We start from the raw sequence: 24,831 nt of genomic DNA, 5'->3' as shown, positions 1-24,831 counted from the left end.
CTCAGACTCACGTTCATCGAGTCAGTGATGCCATCCAGCCATCTCATCCTAGGTCGTCCCCTTCTCCTGCCCCCAATCCCTCCCAGCATCAAAGTCTTTCCCAATGAGTCACCTCTTTGCATGAGGTGGCCAAAGTACTGGAGTTTCAGCTTTAGCATCATTCCTTCCGAAGAACACCCAGGGCTGATCTCCTTCAGAATGGACTGGTTGGATCTCCTTGCAGTCCAAGGGACTCTCAAGAGTCTTCTCCAACACCACAGTTCAAAAGCATCAATTCTTCAGTGCTCAGCCTTCTTCACAGTCCAACTCTCATATCCACACATGACTACTGGAAAAACCATAGCCTTGACTAGACGGACCTTTGTTGGCAAAGTAATGTCTCTGCTTTTGAGTATGCTGTCTAGGTTGGTCATAACTTTTCTTCCACGGAGTAAGCGTCTTTTAATTTCATGCCTAAATATCAGTAGACATAAAAATATTTATGCTTTATTTACAAATTTGAGTGGATTCTAGTTATACTTTTTCCAACTCAGCTCACAGTGGTGTGTTTCTTCATTTTAATTTATACATAGTTTGCTCTTAAAATAGATTTATTTGGAAGGGAAAGAATGGTGTCAAGAAGAATGAAGCTTATGTTGTACCAAGACTAATGTTTTCAAAAATACTATCATTACAAGGATTAGTGACAATCATTTATGTACATTTATTCATTTATACAGTCCTTGAACTAAAATTTGAGTACTGTTTACCATTGGAGACATGCAGTAATAAGTGCTGTAAAGAAAAAGAAAGCAGGATAAGGGGCTAAGAAGTATTAGGAGAGCTTTTTCAATTCAGGTAGTCAGGAGAGACTGCTCTGAGTTAATATTCAGAGGCCACAGTAAAATAAAGGAGCAAGCCATGTGAATATCTTGAAGAAGAATAGTCTAGGCAGAAGGAATCACAAGCACCCAAATTCTCAAGTGTGGGAGCACTGGGTAAATGGTGTTGCTATTTTATCAAGAAGGATATTACTTGAGGAAAGATGAACAGGTTTAAAAAAATGTCCAAGTGAAGATGTCAAGTAGGCTACAGGAGTCTGAAGTTTAGGGGAAAGGTTGTGGCAGAGATAAATATCAGAGTCATCAGTGATATTTAAACCTGTAGCACTGTGAATCACCTTTGACAGTGCTGTCATAGTATAAGTTGTAGCTCATGGATCTTGGAATCAATTTAGTGAGCACTAAGCAACCTAGATAGCATATTGAAAAGCAGAGACATTAATTTGCCAACAAAGGTCTGTCTAGTCAAGGCTATGGTTAGGGAAGTCTCAATGAGACTTGGAGAGTTGGACTGTGAAGAAAGCTGAGCACCAAAGAATTGATGCTTTTGAACTGTGGTGTTGGAGAAGACTCCTGAGAGTCCCTTGGATTGCAAGGAGATCCAACCAGTCCATCCTAAAGGAGATCAGCCCTGGGTGTTCTTTGGAAGGAATGATGCTAAAGCTGAAACTCATGCGAAGAGTTGACTCATTGGAAAAGACCCTGATGCTGGGAGGGATTGGGGGCAGGAGAAAAAGGGGGCGACAGAGAATGAGATGGCTGGATGGCATCACCGACTCGATGGACATGAGTCTGAGTGAACTCCGGGAGTTGATGATGGACAGGGAGGCCTGGCGTGCTGCGATTCATGGGGTCGCAAAGAGTCGGACACGACTGAGCGACTGAACTGAACTGAACTGAAGCAACATTAAAAACAAACAAACAAAAAACAACCCTGGAAAAAAAAGAAGAAAAGATAAACTGTTAGTTATACCTCCTATGGTAGGGTAGTTTTTTGTGAGTCTTTTGTTTCAGTTTTACTCCGTGTATGATGACCTTCATTATAACGTTTATTTCTTATTGTACGGCATGATCAAAAGTTTGAAAGCCAGTAATCCAACGTGTGAGTAAAATCAAAGTTGAGAGTAGGGCAAAGTGCTAAGCTACAGGCCACTAAGAGGTCTGAGGAGGATCCCATAAAACTTAAGAAGAAATGATCAAAAACCTTAATCCAGTGCTGAGAATTGTCAGATGCTCTGTCTTTAGCATGGAGGTTTTTATCAAGAGTGTACATGCGCAGTCACTCAGTGTCTCCGACTCTTTGTGACCCCATGGACTGTAGCCCGCCAGGCTCCTCTGTCCATGACTCGTCCCAGACAAGAATACTGAAGTAGGTTACCATTTCCTTCTCCAGGGGTTCTTCCAGACCCAGGGATGGAACCCGCATCTCCTGCGGCACCTGCATGGGCAGGTGAATTCTTTACTTCTGAGCCACCTGAGAAATTTGCTAAGAATAACATAGTTTCTGATGAGTTTCACTGTGGTGAAATTGTGGCTGTGATAAAATTGCAGTATGGTTCTACTTACGAAGTTTATAAAGTAGTGCTGTTTATATTAGAAAAATACCTATTCCTTAATGTTTTCCCATAAGATCCCTTTATAGATTCAAATAATGCTTTTGGATTAAAGTACAGTTCTTAATCATGTAGTGGAAGTAAAATGTACTGTAAGGATTATGAGGGCTGAAGTAATGCATAAAATTCAGGGTGCTTATGAAGCACATATTTGGTAGGCAATAAAATGTACATAATATTATTTAGAATTGCATTCTTTGTTCCTTTAACATTTATTAAGCTCTTACCAAATTCCAGCCATAGTAATAATGTCTTAATTAAAAAATACAGTCAACTGGTTAATATTTTTGTTGCAGTTATGTACTTTTGGACTTTATTATGTAATAAATAGGGCTTTCCAGGTGATATTAGTGGTAAAGGACCCACCTGCCAATGCAAGAGACATAAGAGAGGCAGGTTCGATCCCTGGGTTGGGAAGATCCCCTGGAGGAGGGCATGGAAGCCCACTCTAATATTCTTGCCTGGAGAATCCCATAGACAAGGAAGCCTGGTGGGCTACAGTCCATAGGGTGGCAAAGAGTTAGACATGACTGAAACAACTTAGCATGCACACACACATGGGATATATAACTTATCTATTTATCTGTTATGTAATGTGTAGTTGTCATAGATCCAAACTTGAATTTCAAGCACAAGAAATATTAAACTGTTTTTTTTAGCTTCCAGAGAAGTATGCTTATGTTCAATATTTATGGTGTTTTTTTTCTTTCTTTACATATGCACTGAGTAAGCTATTGACAATAAAATATCTTCAAATAAGAAAATACCTATAAAACCCATTTCCCCTTTCATGTTTGAAATGTTTCACTTTATCAGCACCATGATACATTCACTAGAATAAATGAATAAAAAAGGTTAAATTCCTGAAATATTAAACCTATGACTACATTTGTTTAAAAATATCTTTGAAAATTGCCAAGTAATGAAACCAAGGCTTAAATATTTACTCTTCACCTGTTTTTGTGCTTCCCAGGTGACTCAGTGGTAAAGACTCCACCTGTCAATGCAGGAGGCCTGGGTTCTGTCCCTGGGTTGGGACGATCCCCTGGAGAAGGGAATGGCAACCCACTCCAGTATTCTTGCCTGGAAAATTTCGTGGACAGAGGAGCCCGATGAGCTACAGTCCATGGGTTCGCAAAAGAGTTGGACGTGACTTAGTGACTAAAAAACAACCTGTTTTTAGTCCCTCTGCGACATTCCCAAGCCAGGGAGGAGATGCACACTCCATCAGCTCTGTTCAGGCATCTCAAGCCTGTGGTTTTATCTTCCGCTGTCTCGTTCCCTCTAAGTGCAGTGTGGCACCTGTCAAAGCTGAGCAAAAGCAGATGACAGCACTTCTGTGCTGGGCAGAAATGTAATCTGAAGTAACAAGATCTGTACCCCAGCTCCATGCCTTAGAGACCCCAAGGATGATTCTACAGTACCTACCTTTTAAAAGCTCATGACATAAAAGTGATGAGGAGGAATTCTCTAGGTAGAAATGAAGAAGAAAATAGGTTTCTTTTACTGTATTTGCAAACTTTAAACAAAAAATGTGTTCTACTTTCTTAAAAAATTAGACATGGTACATGCCAAAAAGAGATAGCAAAATTTTACAGGTTTGCTAATACTTAATTTAGAAATTATAGTAAAATTTAATGTGAGGAATTGCCCAGGGAAAGTGATTGGTTTTTTAAACCCCAAGATCATTAAGTAATATTTTTAGTCATCAAGGGGGGAAATACCAATATTTATATTTTAAAAAGTTAATTATGTTGAGTCAACAGTACTTTGCATTTTCTCTTAGGCATCTCATTAATTATTAGTTATCTCCAGGGACAGATTATTGCTATTCTCTTTTGTTGACATTTAGCATTTATTAAGTGCTCACAGCAAAAAATAAAAGTTTATGAAATGTGTAAAAGTTAATTCTCATCGGACTTATGTGCCTCAGTTCAGTTCAGTTGCTCAGTCATGTCCGACTCTGCAACCCCATGGACTGCAGCACACTAGGCCTCCCTGTCCATCACCAACTCCCAGAGTTTACCCAAACTCATGTCCATTGAGTCGGTGATGCCATCCAACCCATCTCATCCTCTGTCATCCACTTCTCCCATCTTCAGTCTTTCCCAGCATCAGGGTCTTTTCAAATGACTCAACTCTTCAAATCAGGTGGCCAAAGTATTGGAGTTTGAGCTTCAATATCAGTCCTTCCAATGAACACCCAGGACTGATCTCCTTTAGGATGGACTGGTTGGATCTCCTTGCAGTCCAAGGGACTCTCAAGAGTCTTCTCTAACACCACAGTTCAAAAGCACCAATCCTTTCGTGCTCAACTTTCTTTATAATCCAACTCTCACGTCCATACATGACTACTGGAAAAACCATAGCCTTGACTAGACGGACCTTTGTTTACAAAGTAATGTCTCTGCTTTTTAATATGCTGTCTAGGTTGGTCATAACTTTTCTTCCAAGGAGTAAGCATCTTTTAATTTCATGGCTGCAGTCACCATCTGCGGTAATTTTGGAGCCCCTGAAAACAAAGTCAGCCACTGTTTCCACTGTTTCCCCATCTACTTGCCATGAAGTGATGGAACCGGATACCATGATCTTAGTTTTCTGAATGTTGAGCTTTAAGCCAAATTTTTCACTCTCCTCTTTCGCTTTCATCAAGAGGCTCTTTAGTTCTTCTTCACTTCCTGCCATAAGGGTGGTGTTATCTGCATATCTGAGGTTATTGATATTTCTCCCGGCAATCTTGATTCCAGCTTGTGCTTCCTCCAGCCCAGCATTTCTCATGATGTACTCTGCATATAAGTTAAATAAGCACAGTGACAATATACAGCCTTGATGTACTTACTTCTTTTCCTATTTGGAACCAGTCTGTTGTTCCATGTCCAGTTGTAACTGTTGCTTCCTCACCTGCATATAGGTTCCTCAAAAGGCAGGTTAGGTGGTCTGGTATTCCCATCTCTTTCAGAATTTTCCACAGTTCATTGTGAGCCATACAGTCAGAGGCTTTGGCATAGTCAATAAAGCAGAAATAGATGTTTTTCTGGAACTCTTTTGCTTTTTCGATGATCCAGCGGATGTTGGCAATTTGATCTCTGATTCCTTTGCGTTTTCTAAAACCAGGTTGAACATCTGGTAGTTCACAGCCTCAGGAAGTGGCAATATATATGTACTCTAATTTTTTAATATTAACATTTCAGCATATCGTGAATCAAAAGATGAGAAAATAGCATGATGTTGTTTTTAGTCTTCTATTTTGTGTGTCTCGTTTAAGTGTTAACAGGACTGGTTTTTACTAATTCCATGAGGAAATTGATTATGTTTTCTTTCAAATCTGCTCCTTAGGAAGGCACTTAGAGATCTTCTTTATAGTATGGCTGAATCCCTTCTCTGTTCACCTGAAACTCTTTGTCACAACTTTGTTGATCAGCTATACCTCAAACAAAATAAAAGGTTTAAAATTTTTTTTAAAAAGGAAGGTGGGACATGACAAATGTGACATCTATGCACAATAAAACTGTTATTTGCTATTTTTAAAAAGTAGTCTTCTTTACAGTGTCAACAAAAGGAGTTAAAAGGATAGGTAAATTAATCAGCAAAATATATAGAGGGGCAAACTGTATCTATATAGTTTAGGTATAGAAATAGCAACCCACTATCTCCAAAGAGACTATCAATTTTCTACAAAAGGTTGGTTTCTTTTGCCTGTGAGCTTTAACAAATGCCCTTTAATACTTTCTTTTAAAATCAGCTCTAGATGAAGAAAAAAGAAAAAAATCCAAAAGGTAATTAAGTTAGTTCAGGAAGAAAATAGTTTCCTTTGGCTAAAAGTTGTTGCTTTTAAATTACATGAAATAATTTTCTCCTAGATAATCTTAAGTAACAAGCCACGGTGCAGGTCTGTTACGTTTTAATAAAAGAAATATAAACACTAGTGATTATTTACATTACCAAGAAGTTTTCCAAGACAGTAATGTTACTGTGTATATCTTTACTAACTATATCTTTGTTGTAATGAATTATTAGCTCTTTAATAAAAAAAGTTCAGGACCAAGATTAATGAGTATTTGATTGTTTTGCTTTTAATTAAAAAAAAAAAACTAAGGAACTTATAGTGTAAAGAAAATTTAGTTGATTTTAATACCCTAAAATTCAGGGTACACTAATATTTCAAATATACTTAAAGAGTTGCATGTATACTTTTTAAAGGCTTTTAAAATAATTTTTTTAATTTAAAATATTTTTTCTTTAATATACCAGTTAGTATGTGGCAAGTGCTTTTAAAGGGTGCCATCTAGTGTCAGTTTGGAAATTTTGATTTATGGATTTGAACATGGGGAATTTTAGACCCAAGAAATGTAGAAATCAAGCAAAAAGTCATAATTGACAGAAGTCTTAAGGATTATGACTTGAAAGCACCCATCAATAATTTGACCACAAGATTGTATATGTTTGCATCTTTAAAATAATGAACATGTCTATTCATCTGTGCATTCACTCAGTGCTTTTTGATTATACACACACACACACATATATATATAATATCAGACCTTGTTCCATGATATTCCAGTGAATAAAATGAAATTTATAATCTCATGGAACATGCTATTGGAGGAAGACAAGAATAGATACATAGTATGTTGCAATAGTGATAAATGCTAGGTATTCTTGATTATTTCTTGCATCCTATTCTGTTCATCTTTTATTCTCACCTGTAGTGAGACTGACAAGTACTTGACCGGGAGGTCTATATTACAAAGCACCTGAGGTATGCTCATTTTAAAGGAGCTGTGTATAAAATCCCCTTGCGTGCATGTGTGCTAAGTCACTTCAGTCGTGTTCAACTCTTTGCAACCCCAAGGACTCTAGCCCACCAGGCTCCTCTGTCCATGGGATTTCCCAGACAAGAATATTGGAGTGGGTTGACATTTCCTCCACCAGGGGATCTTCCCAACCCAGGGATTGAACATGCAACTTTTACATCTCCTGCATTGTCAGGTGGGTTCTTTACCACTAGCACCACTTGGAAAGTCCTAAAATCCTCTTAAGACTAGTTAATTGCACAATGTGGGCCTCATTCTTTTTGAAGCCATTTATTCATGCCAAGAACAAATTTTTATAGAATCATATCTATCACAAATCCTTGCTGATTTCTAGAAAAAGTTTTAAAGTGTTCATCTTTTATTTTAGCTTTGCAATTACTATACCCTAAGACCTAAAACCACTTCAATTTATGCTTCAGGTAACCCAATGAAAGAAGAAAATGAAAGGCATTAAGAAAAGCCTTACAGAAGAATATCTGTACTTGGACTTTTCTCACCAAAAAGAAGGGTGCATCTTTCCTCTTCATACATCTGTAACTTTATTTTTGTTATCATACTGTGACTGCACAGTCTTTAAAGTATTTTTAGTCCTCCCTGGAGAAAGCACAGTTATTTCAGTACTTAAAAATGTACCATCTGAGGGTGTTGAAATACAGATTATTTCAAGGCAAGAGCTTCCACCAATAGTCCAGAGTTGCTGTTTACCTGCAATAGTAGAAAGACCAGACAATTTCTGTCGAGCAGGACTTGCTGTCGTTCTGAGACACATAATCCAGAAGTCATATGAAGCAGACCCCTCAAAGAAGGAAATTTTGGAACTTCTGGGTTTTAAGAAGACTTGCTTGAAAGCTTGTGCTGAAGTAAGTAGAATGTCTCTTTTCTGTTATTTAAAGCTGTAAGTAATCATTGCAGGCAGATTCTTTGTCTTCTGAGCCACAGGGGAAGCCCATAAGTGATAACACATTCACTTGAATATTCATTTAACTCTCTTTCAGAAAATAAAGTTTAATTTACTTGAAAACTTCATTTCTTATATGATATTATATATGTTTCATTGCCATTCTTCCAAATCATCCCACCAGTCCAGGTTTGATGCAGGATACAGGATGCTTTTTGGGGCTGGTGCACTGGGATGACCCAGAAGGATGGTACGGGGAGGGAGGTGGGAGGGGGGTTCAGGATGGAGAGCACGTGTACACCCGTGGTGGATTCATGTTGATGTATGGCAAAACCAATACAATATTGTAAAGTAATTAATCTCCAATTAAAATAAATTTAAAAGAAAAGAAAAAGAAAACTTCAGTAACCAATAAAAGAGTTAAAGTAGATTTTCATGTGCACCAATATTTCAGTGCAGTATTAGAAAATAAGAAGTAAAGATTTAATTTACGAGATTTAGAGATATTATTTTTAGGAAAAGATTTTTTTAACCTTTTATTTTAATTATGTTGAGGATTAAAGGAGCTCAAGTAGCAAGGTTTCAGAAACCCAGCTCTTTTAGGGAGAGTGTACTTTAGAGGCTTTGGGAAGTGAGGATTTACTCAGTAAGAGGATATAAGAGAATAGCATATATTTCCAGATACAGGAGTGCTAAACCTACATTGTTTAATGTTATCACTTCTGAAGCACTGTGATAGTGTCTCTTGATAGAGCATAAAGTCTGGCCCAGGAATGGTTTAGCTCAAGACTTAAATTCTCTAAACCAGGCTTGTTTTCCTGTATGAAGTTGTTTTCCTTCTAGTTCGGTTGGAAGTAAAGAATCGTTTCATTTCTTGTTTTTTTTTGTTTTGTTTTGTAGGTTAGTCAATGGACCAGGCTATGTGAACTTACCATCCCTTTAGCTGTTGAGAATTTTCTCAAAGAATCTTTTGATCAACCCCCAACCATTCCTGCTGCAATACTAGAGCTTGAGAAAAAGCTTAGTGAACCCGTTAGAGTGCATAATGATGACAAACTCCGGCGGCAGAAGCTAAAGCAACAGAAGGCTGCTGGGGTTGGACCTTCCCTTGCTAAGGAAAAAACGAAGAGCAAGGGTCATAGGCAGGAAACATCTGAAGAGGGGGACTCTTCATCTGCAAGCCTGGAACTGAAAGTGGCATTCTCAAAGCTCACAATGCACAAGGAACCCGCTTCTGCCAACAGAGAGCCTTCTCACATCAGAAAAGCAAAGGCCTCTGACCTGCCACCTCTGGATCATGTGTTTGCAGAAGGCCTGTACTTCACTTTGGCAGATATTGTGCTCTTGCCCTGTATCCATCATTTTTTGGTAAGGTTTATCAGGAGTTGATACACTGTTGTAGGTTTCAGTCCATAAAGCTTCCCAGGTTTGAGTTTGTATTCCATTTCTTATTATGCTTCTGGGTGAGTTATTAATATCTGTCTGCATTTTCTTATCTGTAAGACAACAATGATAGTAGTGCCCATCTATTTGGATCAGTGTGAGGAACAAATGACAATTTGTGTAAAGTAGGAACAACGCTTAGACATAGTTGCTGTCAATAAATGTTAGTAATTAGTATGACTTTTAGCTTTGAGTTGCTAAAATATTAGCATTTGTTATGATTATTAGGGACTTCCCTGGTGGCTCAGTTGGTCAAGAATCCGCCTGCAGTGCAGGAGATCCCAGTTCCATTCCTGATTGGAGAAGATCCCCTGGAGAAGGGATAGGCTACCCATTCCAGTGTTCTTGGGCTTCCCTGGTGGCTCAGACGGTAGAGAATCCACCTGCAATGCAGGAGACTTAGGTTGGATTCCTGGGTCGGGAAGATCCCCTGGAGAAGGGAATGGCAACCCACTCCAGTATTCCTGCCTGGAGAATCCCATGGACAGAGAAGCTTGGCGGGATACAGTCCGTAGCGTCGAAGAGTCAGATACAACTGAACAACTAAGCACAGCACACAGTACATGGTTATTAAGCTTAAATTCTCTTGTGATTACCTTTTAATACTAGAGGTTCCAGTATTAAAATACTGAAATCCCTGGTCAACTATATTTTATAATTAAGTAGTCACTTCAAATGGCTTGCTTCCCAGGTGGCTCAGTGATAAAGAATTCCCTGAAATGCCGGAGATGTGGGTTTGATTCCTGGGTCAGGAAGATGCCCTGGAGAAGGAAATGGCAACCCACTCCAGTATTCTTACCTGGGACATCTCATGGACTGAAGAGCCTGGCGGGCTACAGTTCAGGGGCCGCAGAGTCGGACACGACTTAGCAACTAAACAGGTCAAATTCCTTACCACTATGCCACCTGGGAAACCACTAATTTCATTATGTCAGACGTTATTAAATCAGAAATATTTTACCCACATCTCTCTGTTATGTAACAGAACAGTCAGTCCTATTCAATGCTGTGGAAGATTATAATAGAAAGTTTCCATTTTTAGTTCAGGTATATATATTTATATATATATGCACATGCTAAGTCGCTTCAGTTGTGTCCGAGTCTTTGCAACCCCATGGGTTGTAGCCCGCCTGGCTCCTCTGTCCTTGGGATTCTCCAGGCAAGAATACTGCAGTGGGTTGCCATGCCCTCCTCCAGGGAATCTCCCAAACCGGAGATTGAATCTGTGTCTCTTAAGTCTTCTGCATCGGCAGGCAGGTTCTTTACCACTAGCTCGGAAATTGTTTTTTTTTTTTCCTCCACTGTCTGTGGGAGGGACAAAGGACAAGGTACACACAGTATCAAGTGAACCAGAAAAGCTAGAGCTCTTTGTAGCTTTCCTATCGGTTTTCCAGAACTGCGTTTTTCCCACTTTGAAGCATTTCACCCTTTACTTTACTAAGGAGTCAGATAATCAGATTTTATTTATTATATATCACCAATACTTCAGGTATGTTTACTGACAGTTGAGAGAATATTTCTAATGAACATTTATGTATTTGGAGACCAGTGCTTCACTAATAAGTTAGGTGGCATCAATCAGTGGGGTTTTTTTTTAAAGAACATTTCTCTTTTCTTTAAAATGGGAGCAAAACAAGATTAGAAACCGAAATAACTTCAGAATTAAAGGATGTGAAAACAAGAGATTTAGGAATTGTTTAGATGTTGATTAGTATTGTAAATGTCACGTGTATTCCTACTGTCCTTGGAGCTGTAGCTGGATAGGGAGTAAAACATAGATTTTTTTTTTTTTCGTAGTCAAATCATTTCTAAATTCTTTTGTCACCATTATTACCAACTTAAGTCATTAAAGCAGTCATTTGGTACATATTATAAAATACAGTTGATATTCATGGCTTCTTGGTCTTCTTGGATAACTCTTTGTTTCTAATTTCTTAAAAATTGAATCTTAAGTGGCACAACCATTAATTCATTCATTTGAGAAATTTATTTGAAAGCCTACTGTATATGTCACGCTCTGTATATGCTAGCAATACAGTGATGAACAAGAGAGAAAGAGTCCCAGTCCTTATGGTGTTAATATTCTAGTAGAAATAGAAGAATAGGAAAGATAGAAATGAAAACATAGACAAATAAAATAATATACATTTAAATAATGGTGAGTACTACAAAGGAAATAAAACAAGTTGATAGAGAAGACTTCAGTATGTGCTTTCAAATGTAACAAGACATGAAAAATTGGATTCACCTGCATAAAGATGATTTTTAGATCATTATCCAGACATCCATCTTTTACATTTGATTTTAGCTTAATTTAATACTGTTTACCTGATTAGGATCAACTGAGGTGAAAGTGTTCCTAATTGAGAGGATTTTTTCCCCCTTCAATCAGGTTGGACATCAGCCTGACCGCTGCTGAGTAAATCTATCAATACAACTAAGGAACTCTGTCTCAGTTTAAAATAGTGGAAAACTTGTACACTCAGCCTTTTCTATTACATGTATTCTGTGATTAAATTCTTCTCTTTTGATGTTTATATGTAAACTAACTCTCTAAATATTTTCCTTTGTTTGTTTGTATTTTTCCTGGATCATCACATTTTCTTTCAGGAATTAATCTTTCTTTGCCAAAGCTTTGATGTTATTTTTGTTATATTTATTTTCCTCTTATAAGTCATCTTGGGTTATGAAGCAGCCGTTTTAGTTCAGATGGTGGCAATGATGCCAAGCCTTTATACTTGTAGTAACTCACATTGAGGTGATGAAATAGCAGTCCAAATGATCAGAGTCAGGATCAAGTTCATGATCAGGAATGAGGGTCAAGTTACTAGGTTTGGATCAGAAACAGAGATCTGCATCTAGGGCCAAAATATTTAGCCATAGAAATAAGATCAAGAATATGAAAGGGCAGTCAGTTTTGCTGATTCAAGGTTTGGTATACCAGAGGTCAAAATTAGAAGAGTTAGGGAAAATACCCAGTTTTGCTAAACAAAATGATGGCTTCCTGGTAGCTCAGACAGTAAGGAATCTGCCTGCCATGCAGGAGACCGGAGTTTGATCCCTGGGTTGAGAAGATTCCCTGGAGAAGAGAATGGCAACCCACTCCAGTATTCTTGCCTGGAAAATTCCATGGACAGAGGAATCTGGTGGGCTACAACGCATGGGACAGCAAAGAGTTGGACACAACTGAGCAAGCAAGCAAGGGAAAATACCCAATTTTGCTAAACAGAATAAAGCCAGATATGCAAAACAATGGCTAGGAGAGGCTGCAGTGTTACATCTAAACCTCAGCTCCAAGCTCCTTTTCCTCTCCATAGGATATTAGCTGGCAAAGGTAACCCCTGATAACCCAACACGGCTTCCTGGAAGGTGCTTGATAAAATCCTCTCGTCTGGAAGGTTTCAGGAATGGATTTAAAAAGAATAAATTAAAATGCATACTACTTATGATTCCCCCTTCCCTTTGATTTAATTGTTAGAATCTTCTAGTATACAGAACAGCAAGCAGATGGGAGAATTGACAATGAATAGCCATACTAAGGTAAAATCTTGCTGATACCAGATAATCTTCAGATACCAGAAAATTTTATAGTTATTTTTAAGTTACTACTACTAAACAGGTACACTTTGATCGAACTGTTTAAAAGATTGTTCTACTCCTGGAGGATAAACAAATTGCCACTTTATGAAATATTTTTGTAACCTGCATATGTATGATATAACATACTACATTTTAACTTCTAATGCTTTGAATATAGCTTTTAGAAGAATGACATTTGTGACAAAAGTAAAAACATTGTATAAATTGATTTTTCAGCAAAAATGCCTATGTTAAATACCTCTTTCATTGTTCTCATTGGCACAAAATTGAGAATAAAATGGGAATCTCGCTATTGACTGACATATTGCAAAAATCATGAATGCTCTGGTTAATTTATATTTTCTATATCCTATCCTATGTTCTAGGTCCTTAAAAATTTTCAGTTTTAACTCACCAGTTCTAGACTGTTAGAAAAACACTAAACTGAGATTTTATTTCCACTTAGTTTACTATTTTTTATACTGCTTACGCTGCTCACCTAAACATTTGTTAGTTATGACATGCTTTTGAAAGAGTAGATGTGACTAAGGAAATGACATGGAAGAATTACAACATACTCTACTAAGTTATGGAAAGCAATACAGAGATCTTTTGGATAGGTATAATATCTTCTCTTTTTATTCGCACAAGTTTTTTCTGCCCCTAATTGTAATTAACTGCAAAGCCACTCCTGGTGGCTTAGATGGTAAAGAGTCTGCCTGCAATATAGGAGACCCAGGTTCAATCCCTGGGTTGGGAAGATTCCGTGGAGAAGGGAATGGCTACCCAGTCCAGTATTCTTGCCTGGAGAATTCCATGGACAGAGGAGCTTGGTGGGCTACAGTTTATGGGGTTGCAGAGAGTTGGATACGACTAAGCAACTAACTCTTTCATAAAGCCACTAGGATTTCATTTTGTGTTCTTCATAGCAGTTTTTTTTTTTAAACCATTACTTTAAAAATTAATTCTCTAGTTTTCTTGTCCTTAAGTAACTTGATTAAAATTTATAATGATTTTGATCTTATCAGCCAAGTAACATTTTTAAAAAATCATTTCTTAGGGACAAATTTAATTCTTGTTTCACACATTTTTCATTAGCTTCTTCGTTAAATACGTTTTCTCAAGTGTAATTAACAAATGTGGTGCAGTGCCTCCTGAGCTGTCTGGATAATAGCAGAGCAGCCTGGCATGTTGATTAACTGGAATGACCTGTCATGTAGAGTAAAAGTCCTCAGTTTTTTTAAACATGAATTATTGTTGCTTAATTACAGTTTATTTCAAAAAGAGGGAAAGATGTCATATGCATCTAACAAATAAGAATAAATCACTACCAAGGGAAGTAAAGGAAAGTGAGGAAATGAGAACATTTCTTATGTGATTAATTTATCATAGCTTAAAGCTCAATTCCCTTAACTCATAATCTGTTTTCAGGCAACTAAATATTTTGTTGAGAGTTAGAAACATTTTTACTCCCAGAGGACCATTTAGACAGTATTTTTCAAACTTTTTTACTTTTCGTAGTAAATAATACATTTTACAAGATGATTGAGTATACAAGTATACATCTTTATGTTATACATATATACAAAATAATCTGCCTTACTAATGCTATTTACCCTATTTTCTATTTTATTTCATTTTAAAAAAAACCTAGCTATATTGATTTTTAAATCTCTTAATGGGTCATAAGCAGCAGTTTGAAGAAGAGGTGGCAAGAATACACAGAAGAAATGTACAAAAAAAAGCTTCACAGCCAAGATAATCATGATGGGGTGATCACTCACCTAGAGCCAGACATCCTGGAATGTGAAGTCAAGTGGGCCTTAGAAAGCATCACTACAAACAAAGCTAGTGGAGGTGATGGAATTCCAGTTGAGCTAATTCAAATCCTGAAAGATGATGCTGTGAAAGTGCTGCACTCAATATGCCAGCAAATTTGGAAAACTCAGCAGTGGCCACAGGACTGGAAAAGCTCAGTTTTCATTCCAATCCCAAAGAAAGGCAATGCCAAAGAATGTTCAAACTACCACACAACTGCACTCATCTCACACACTAGTAAAGTAATGCTCAACATTCTCCAAGCCAGGCTTCAGCAACACGTTAACCATGAACTTCCAGATGTTCAACCTGGTTTTAGAAAAGGCAGAGGAACCACAGATCAAATTGCCACATCTGCTGGATCATGGAAAAAGCAAGAGAGTTCCAGAAAAACATCTACTTCTGCTTTATTGACTATACCAAAGTCTTTGACTGTGTGGATCACAATAAACTGGAAAATTCTGAAAGAGATGGGAATACCAGACCACCTGCCCTGCCTCTTGAGAAACCTGTTTGCAGGTCAGGAAGCAACAGTTAGAACTGGACATGGAACAACAGACTGATTCCAAATAGGAAAAGGAGTATGTCAAGGCTGTATATTGTCACCCTGCTTATTTAATTTCTATGCAGAGTGCGTCAGAAACGCTGGGCTGGAAGAAGCACAAGGTGGAATCAAGATTGCCAGGAGAAATATCAATAACCTCAGATATGCAGATGACACCACCGTTTTGGCAGAAAGTGAAGAAGAACTAAAAAGCCTCTTGATGAAAGTGAAACAGGAGAATGAAAAAGTTGGCTTAAAGCTCAACATTCAGAAAACGAAGATCATGGCATCTGGTCCCATCACTTCATGGGAAATAGATGGGGAAACAGTGGGAACACTGTCAGACTTTAATTTTTGGGCTCCAAAATCAGTGCAGATGGTGACTGCAGCCATGAAATTAAAAGACGCTTACTCCTTGGAAGGAAAGTTATGACCAACCTAGATAGCATATTCAAAAGCAGAGACATTACTTTGCTGACTAAGGTCCGTCTAGTCAAGGCTATGGTTTTTCCAGTGGTCATGTATGGATGTGAGAGTTGGACTGTGAAGAAACCTGAGCACTGAAGAATTGCTGCTTTTGAACTGTGGTGTTGGAGAAGACTCTTGAGAGTCACTTGGACTGCAAAGAGAGCCAACCAGTCCATTCTAAAGGAGATCAGTCCTGGGTGTTCTTTGGAAAGAATGATGCTAAAGCTGAAACTCCAATACTTTGGCCACCTCATGCGAAGGGTTGACTCATTGGAAAAGACTCTGATGCTGGGAGGGATTGGGGGCAGGAGAAGGGGACGACAGAGGATGAGATGGCTGGATGGCATCACCGACTCAATGGACATGAATTTGAGTGAACTCTGGGAGATGGTGATGGACAGGGAGGCCTGGCATGCTGCAGTTCATGGGGTCGCAAAGAGTCAGACACGACTGAGCGACTGAACTGAACTGATAGCTAGATATATCTGTAGAGATTTTCTATGATTCGACCTTTTCACTTTTTCTGTTCATAATTATAAATCATAATCTGTTTGTAACAGTATAGCTGTTTCTATGGAAACAGCATTCACTGTCTTACAAATAACAACATTCTAATTTTTTAAAAAATTGAAGTTCGGAGATGGTGCTAGGGAGAAAGCATCTGACCAAGGCAAAATACATGTTAATTTACATCAGGGGTAATGGTTTCAAATGTTTTTAACTTGAATAAATAAGTCTTTCTTTAAATGCTGCATCATCATGAAAAGCAGCAAACTGCTGATAAATGTAACTACATGGATGAATCTCAGAATCATACTGCTAAATGAAAAGAACCACATTTTGTGATTCCATTCTTTTGAAATTCTTGAAAAGGCAGAATTATACACATGAGAAGCAGATCAGTGATTGCCTGCAACTGACTGGGGAGCAGGGACTGACTGTGGGCAGTCCCAAGGGAACTTTCCTGTGTGACACTGAGAGTTCCGGTAGTAGGTTATGGTGGTAGATGCACCACTGTTCAAATTTACTAAAACTCATTCTGTGAACTGTGTACACTTAAAATGTGTGAATTTTATGGTATGTAAGGTTACTTCAATCAGCTGTTATAACAAACAAAAAGTATGTATAATAATACGTTTTGTTCTTTTTCTGCCTAGGTAATTATCTGCAGGAAACTTTCTGGAAAGCTGGTAGAATTTCCACTGCTGGCTGCCTGGTACCAGAGGATTCAGGAAGTGCCAAGAGTGCAAACAGCAGCTTCTCAGTGTGGGATCCAGTTTCTCAGTTTACCAGAATTACAGACCACCTCAAGTCAACAGCCCCCAAACTTAGATGAGGCCACATGTGCAGAGGAGCAAAATGATCCTTCGTTTATTGGAGGACCAAGACCCACTATGACTAAATTAATGGTAATTCAGTTGTTTTTATTAAAATTTTGTTGAAAGATTCCATGTGATAAAAGTTGCTTAGTATACTACCCCAACTTATAATTATCTATCGACACTTTTGTTATAAATTTTATTTACATCACTCTTAACCAATCATACTTTCTGCTAGTCTTTGCATTTAAGTGAAATACAGTAAATTGAAGATGTTTACTATTATGTGTCTTTGGAGACAAGTCAGAATATATATTTTTAAGAGTATTTTTCTCAAAACATTTTGTTTTACATTTGATACACCAAAGTCATATCTCATCTGGTCAAGTTTATTGTTTTAACCTGATGTTTTTCTATTGCAAGGAACTAGTCTTGTTTCTTTTAATTTTGAGGTGATGATTTGAATTAAAGAAATGAGAATGATTATCTCAATTTATTTGCCAAGGTTTTGTCTAAATTTAAGATTTTTGAATTCTGTTTTTAATTTATTCCTTGATTTTATGACCTTATATAGAATAAGAATGCAAATCATTTATTTTTCTCTGTTTGCAGCATAATTTGTTTCTAATGGTACTAAGTGTATACGTTTTCACCAATAGGCTTTCTTTTCACTATCATTCAAAACAATTAGCAACAGAACTTCTCTGGTGGTCCAGGGGCTAAGACTGCATTACTAATGCATAGGGCCCAGGTTCATGGTCAGGGAACTAGATACCACATGCTACAATTAAGACCTGGTGCAGCCATGTAAATAAATAAATATTTTAAAATATTTACAAAAATGGCTTGCTTTTAACTTAGACTACTTGAAGATTTATTTGAATAGGGAATTCATGAAGTAATTTGAGCTAGTCAGCTGAGTTGTATTGGCAAAAAAATTAGTATGTTTTTCTTACTTGGGTTAGGAAGTATCTGAGTTCTAGTGTTAACAAAGTTCTTTGATTTTGAAAGGCACAAGAAGATGTTAGTAGTAACACCAGCTCCTCATCTCTTCAGCTAAGTTTTGTTAGCCTAGTGGTGAAACAATGAAACAGGAGTTGATTGTATAAGAAATAGTAGCTTGATATGTCTCGATCGGATGGTTATATTGTTCAGCCATCTTTCGTTTACCTCCTCTGATGGTTTTTGTTTGTAAAAATAATTGCCAGGAGAGTAATCTTTGTATTAAAATGCTAATTTCTAAAATTTTAGCAAACCAATTATCTGTGCTTTTATTTGAATTCATACTTTTACAGAGTCTTGAAAAAAGATTGGTAATTCACATTTTTCTGCCTATGCTTTTCCAGCAACAAAATGATATTAGGAAAGACATTTGCATTTGTTCCATTTTAAAATATTTATATAAAAGAGATAAATATATTTAGAGAAAAGTTAAACAATCATAAAAATAAGCCCTTTGTAATAATATTAAAAATATAAAGGAATCCTGAAATTTTAAATTACAGGGGATGAATTAGTTTAGGTCCTCCAAGAGGCAAATTCCAAAACAGGGTTAGATGTGCTGCAGGAACAATGAAGGGAACATCTGTGAGGGGAAGTGGGGAGGACACCAGAGGAGGGTGCAAGAGCCTTCAGAAGGCGGTGCAGGTTTGACCACTGTGCATGAAAACAGGAAAGGAAGGAAGGTGGCATCAGGAAAGTCAGACTTCAGTGCAATTGCGAAGGCTTGGTCAAGGTAGTGGGGAATCCTCGAGCTTCAGTCCTCTGTCACAGAGTTCCATGTTTCTCAAAGGTGGCCTGCACTCTTAGTCTCTGTGCCTGAGGCTTAGTCACTGACTTGGCAATAGTCCCTGGGAAGGCTATGTTAGAGACCAGGTGCCTTGCGTTCTAGACCCAGCTTTGTAGTCAAGCTAACATTATTATTATACCTTCAGTAAGGCATTTAACCAAAAGGTCTCAATTTCTCCTTTTATAAATTAGAGTAAGGTATATACCTTTGTATATGAGTCATTTCTAATTTTAAATCTTCATGATTGTATGAAAGCTGACTGGGACATTGCATGAGCAATTTTAAAAGAACAAAGTTTTCAAATCTAAAAATAAATTAAAATTTCAATTTTCTTTTAATTTTACCTTGATTGTGTGTATTGGATACATTTTTTTCTTTTTATCACTTTCCCAGCTTTTTTAAAGTTCACCCAGGTAACATTTTCCCTTTTAATAGGGCATTGTTTTTGCTAAGTTTCTCATTGTCGTATATTTGAAAGACAATATTATATCAAATTAACATATTCTGTGAATGTATTAATTTTATTTATACTGTAGTTTTTCATTTCTGTATAGTCAGAGTTTGTGTGTGTGTGTTTGCTTTTTTTTTTTTTTTTGCCAATTGCATGAGAACACATGAAATTGACCCAGAGTGGATTGTGTAAAATCGGAGAAGGCGATGGCACCCCACACCAGTACTCTTGCCTGGAAAATCCCATGGACAGGGGAGCCTGGTAGGCTGCAGTCCATGGTGTCATGAAGAGTCGGACACGACTTCACTTTCACTTTCACTTTTCACTTTCATGCATTGGAGAAGGAAATGGCAACCCACTCCAGTATTCTTGCCTGGAGAATCCCAGGGATGGGGGAGCCTGGTGGGCTGCCCTCTATGGGGTCGCAGAGTTGGACATGACTAAAGCAACTTAGCAGCAGCAGATGTGTAAAATACAAAAAATTTTCTTGGCATCCGGTCCCATTACTTCATGGGAAATAGATGAGGAAACAGTGGAAACAGTGTCAGACTTTCTTTTTTGGGGCTCCAAAATCACTGCAGATGGTGATTGCAGCCATGAAATTAAAAGACGCTTACTCCTTGGAAGAAAAGTTATGACCAACCTAGATAGCATATTCAAAAGCAGGGACGAGGGAGCCTGGTGGGCTGCCGTCTCTGGGGTCACACAGAGTCGGACACAACTGAAGCGACTTAGCAGCAGCAGCATAGAGGTTACATTCTGGTGGGGGAGGTAAATAAAAACCACAAGTAAATATGTAACATATTAGCTAGTGATAAGTGTTATAAAAATAATGTGGGATGAGGGGAGTGGAGATGATGGAGGTCATGATCATATTTTAGATAAGGTGGTCGAGAAGACTTAACTGATGAGGTGAAGACATTGATCAGATGACCAGAATGAAGATTTGGTGGATATGTTCTAGGCATATGGTCCAGCTAGTAGAAGACCCTGAACAAATTTACAGAGACAGAAAGTGGATCAGTAGATGCCCAGGGCAGGGAGCTATGGGCAGAGAACAGAGTGTCTGCTATTGGGTATGGGATGTCTTTTTTTGAGATGATGAAAATGTTCTCAAATTAGATAGTGGTGATGGTTACATAACCGTGAATATTTTAAAAACCATTGTATTGTACTCTTTAAAGGGACAGATTTTATGGCATATAAATTATATTTCAAAATAGTTGTATTTTATAAAAGACCCTAAGTTAAGAATGAGTGTGAGGAATAGCAAGAAGTTCAGTATGGCTAGATTGGACTAAGGGGGTTTTAGGAAAGAGGTGATGATGTCAAAGAATGTGTTTATCTTCCTGGAGGCAGGTAAGTACTCTGGCCTCTATACCTGTGGCTATATTTATGCCCCAACAAAAGAATTTTTTAACTATCCTTTTAGACTGGAATTCAGCTAATCTTCATGGTGGAAAGCAATCTCCTAAACTAACTGATACAAAGGGGCTAATGATTGATTTTCAGGGATTTTTCTTTTGAATAAGATATTCCTGGAGATTAAAAAAAAAAAAATTCCAGAACCATGGATATCTATCCTGTGGGCTGTGGACACAGAATGTGATTACAAAGGGGTCTGGAAATCCATGAGTAAGCCATGCCACTGTTTGTAGATCAAATAAATAAATGAACAACATTCAACATGAGAAAGGAACCTGAGAGTTTTTTTATATATGGAAGAGGGGCGATCATTTTCTTAAATGTTGGGAACTAGTTGGTTAAACAAAGTGAAGTCGCTCAGTCGTGTCCGACTCTTTGCGACCCCATAGACTGTAGCCTACCAGCTTCCTCTGTCCATGGGATTTTCCAGGCAATAGTACTGAAGTGAATTAGACTTCCCTGGTGGCTCAGACAGTAAAGCATCTGTCTACAATGCAGGAGACCCAGGTTCGAGCCCAGAGTTGGGAAGATCCCCTGGAAAATGTTAAACAAAAGGGATCCTTTCCTAGAGACTTTGTAGGTCCTCGTAAGGGACTAGTATGGATGATATTTGGGGTGCATGTTAAAGTGGGGACTTTTTGATCCTTTAAATATAGCTGCTAGGCTGTAGCAACTGGGGCTTCCCTGGTAGCTCAGAGGTTTAACCGTCTGCCCGCAATGTGGGAGACCTGGGTTCAATCCCCAGGTCAGGAAAGATCCCCTGGAGAAGGAAATGGCACCCCACTCCAGTATTCTTGCCTGGAGAATCCCATGGACGGAGGAGCCTGGAGGGCTACAGTCCACGGGATCGCAAAGAGTCGGACACGACTGAGCGACTTCACTTCACTTGACAGACCTTGATGGATGTATGCAGAGTTAGTTTTGATTATGTGGATTGTTTTTGATAAAAATTTTATTCTCAGGTGACTTTTCTCTTTGACACCTAATATTTCTAGGTGGCTTATTACTTCTGTGTCATTTCAGGTAATAATTTTAGTAGGAAATTTAATAGGAAAGTAACTGTACTGTTAAGAAACTCCACATTTATTTCTTGTTTTTCGGGGAAGAATACTTTTCAAAAACATCTTGATCATTATTTCTTCTGCTTTTACTTGTTTCTGACTTCTGTTTGCAGAAGTCAGGGTGAGTGTTTAAAGAGTTTTAACAGGAAGCAGAGAACAATGTCAAATACAAATTTTCATGGTAGTCTCAGATCCCATAGGTGAATCTACAAAAGAGAATCTATTAGGGTTGTATTTAAGGTCAAGAAACAAGCAAACAAACAAATAAAATACACTGTGATAACAGAATTAGAGAAGGAGAATAAACCACCTATTCATTCATTCACCAAGCATTTATTCAGTGTTACACCAGGCAGTGCATCAGACTCAACCGTGTATTAATATGGCCTATGGAACTCAATTATATCTCTTCACAGATATCTTACTTTTCTCTCTAGGTGGCTGTATATGAAATATTTTTCTGATGTTTATTACAAGTTCCTACTTCTTTGAAATACCTTGTGATATTATGCAGTCATGGAATAGCTAGAGATATTTGAGAGTATATTTCAACATATATCTCTTATGTAACAATATTTTGAGGAATGCTTGATGTTTATTAAAATCTGTATTTCACCTTGCCAGTGTAGAAAATAAAATTTGGTGTTCTAGAACATAACAGGATTTTATTAATTCATTAATGTGGAAAGGGCCTATCTCCTTTTCCAGGAAAAAGGCATTGAAGTGATGTTTTCTCCCCACCCTTGCCCCACTTGGACCCTTGATTGGGATACACTTCCTGCAGCAGTGAGCCCAAAGGAAGGTAAATTGTTTTTTGTTTTGTCTCTTTAAATTTTATTCGTATTCTGGATACCCTCCTCTGATCCATCTCCCAGTTCTCTAGTTCTCTCTTTGGCTATCTCTAACATTTGGATCATACTATCCATTGAGTTTTCATTTTATTTTTATTAGAAAAATTTTACATATACACATTGCTTTAATTTAGTATTTCCCACATTTGCTATATCTGTTCTTTTTTTCTTTGCTGAAGTATTTTGAAACCTATCCCAGATAATATGTCACCCATAATACACATCTAAACAATATTGACATCTTAAATAATCATCATGTCATTATCATGCTTAATAAAAATCAACAAAAATTCCTTCATCATCTAATAACCACTTCCTAATAATTTCCCCCAATTATTTAAAATATTCTTTGAAAAAAATATTTTGATAGATTTTTTAGTTAAATATATTTTTTATTGCTAAAAACTATATTTGGTTTGTTTATTTTGATGATATATTTTCCTTGGTCATGTTTCAATTTTCTCTTTTTATAATTGTTCAAACATATATGCTGCATATATTATGTCTAATAGCTGATATTCATTGAGATCTAATTCTTCTGTTCATTGTTTCTGTTGACTTCACTCCTGGTGTCTCATATCCCTGTTAATTTTGTAATTTTAGATTCTGAATTCATTTTTGGGGTTCCCTAAATCTTGGAATCTTGTGAGACCTGGGTAGAAATGAATTCCCATAGTTAGGATTTATGTTTGTGTATGCCAGACATCTTAAACTATTGCATTTAATGCATGGAACGTATTTTTTCAGGTTGCGATTCCTTCAACCTTTTCTATCTAGAACTGAGGCTTACTCAGAAAATTAACTTTTTCACCTTCCTTTGTTGTTGAATAGAGCTTTTTTAAAAAAAAAAAAAAAAAACCCAACATCTTTTCATAATGAATAGAGTTTGTCAAGGTTTCTCCTTTCATGTAGTGATACTAGTTTCAGCTCTCCACCATGCGAGGGATCAAGGACTAGCCTCTCTTTTTCTTGCTGTTAAAGCGTAGAGCCCTATTATCAGTAGATACCCTCCAGGCAGCTGTGGTGTCAGGTTGAGATTATTACACTGCTTTTCAGTCCCTTTCCCCCTTTTTCAGGTCCTATGGATTTTCCTTACTCTCAGAAGTCCAATTAAATAGGTAAAGGATAATAGTTGAAGTTTAAATGCCATTTTAGGTATTTTTAGAGGAGGAACATTTTCATAGCTCAGCATTCTATTTCTTTAATTGTTTATGTGTTCTGTAGTTTTAAACTAATCTAAATATAAGTTTTGATTTTTAAAGCACTCTTTAAAATTATTTGCCTTCCTTTTTCATGTTCTTCTCTTCTATGATACATCCTGACATTCCTGTACCTCACTAATCACTTCTGTTCTGTTAATCAAGGAAACATTTTAGAATTCTTCCAAAATGGAAGAAGATTATGTTGGATAGTTAAGAATGCTGCTGCAAAGATATTTTATAAAAATGAAATTTATTTTTTGTTTTTATTAACTATATGAAAAATAGTCACTAGTAAATTTGTTAATGTTTTAATTTAGATTTTTTTTTGGCATTTTACAGAGCTTAGATGTTTTTATTGTACATTCAATTAAATTTTCTATACTCTTCAGTTATAGATTTTGAATGGGTTAAACCTATAGTTTACTAAATAAAAGTCAAATTTTTATTAATACTTATATTAAAATGAAAACAGCGTTTTAAGTGCCACATGTTTTTCTTTAACTATAATTAATTTAGTATGAAGGCAAAATGGTATTTTCACTTATTAATATGAACACTCAATTATATCTGCTAACAACTCAGAAATTTGACATTAAGCATTCATGTCTGGTTGTTTTACTGGTTAGAGGTGCATATCTAATGGAGCTCATGGAATATATTGCTCCTTATATGCCTTTAATTGGATCACTTTGTTTTAATAAATATTATGGCAAAGATGGAGCTATAACAGTGGAT

The 24,831-nt window shown here is 37.2% G+C and overlaps 1 protein-coding gene across 2 annotated transcripts in view; it reads left to right on the top strand.

Annotated features, from left to right (window-relative positions):
* The first annotated feature begins 7,688 nt into the window (after positions 1-7,688).
* GSTCD (glutathione S-transferase C-terminal domain containing) overlaps positions 7,689-24,831 on the top strand; it is a 128,150-nt gene continuing 111,007 nt past the window's right edge. Inside the window, exons 1-4 of one of the 2 annotated variants that reach the window (XM_068975640.1) lie at positions 7,689-7,856; positions 9,047-9,514; positions 17,156-17,407; positions 22,752-22,845. In XM_068975640.1, coding sequence (XP_068831741.1) covers positions 7,689-7,856; positions 9,047-9,514; positions 17,156-17,407; positions 22,752-22,845 — 982 coding nt within the window. Of the gene's footprint in view, positions 8,109-9,046; positions 9,515-17,155; positions 17,408-22,751; positions 22,846-24,831 lie in introns of both variants that reach the window. The other variant, XM_068975639.1, reaches the window with a different exon arrangement.

This window comes from Capricornis sumatraensis, chromosome 7, assembly GCF_032405125.1.
Source record: "Capricornis sumatraensis isolate serow.1 chromosome 7, serow.2, whole genome shotgun sequence".
Classification (NCBI taxonomy): Eukaryota; Metazoa; Chordata; class Mammalia; order Artiodactyla; family Bovidae; genus Capricornis; species Capricornis sumatraensis.
Note: the sequence above shows the minus strand (reverse complement) of the source record. Positions and strands in the feature narration are given on the sequence as shown.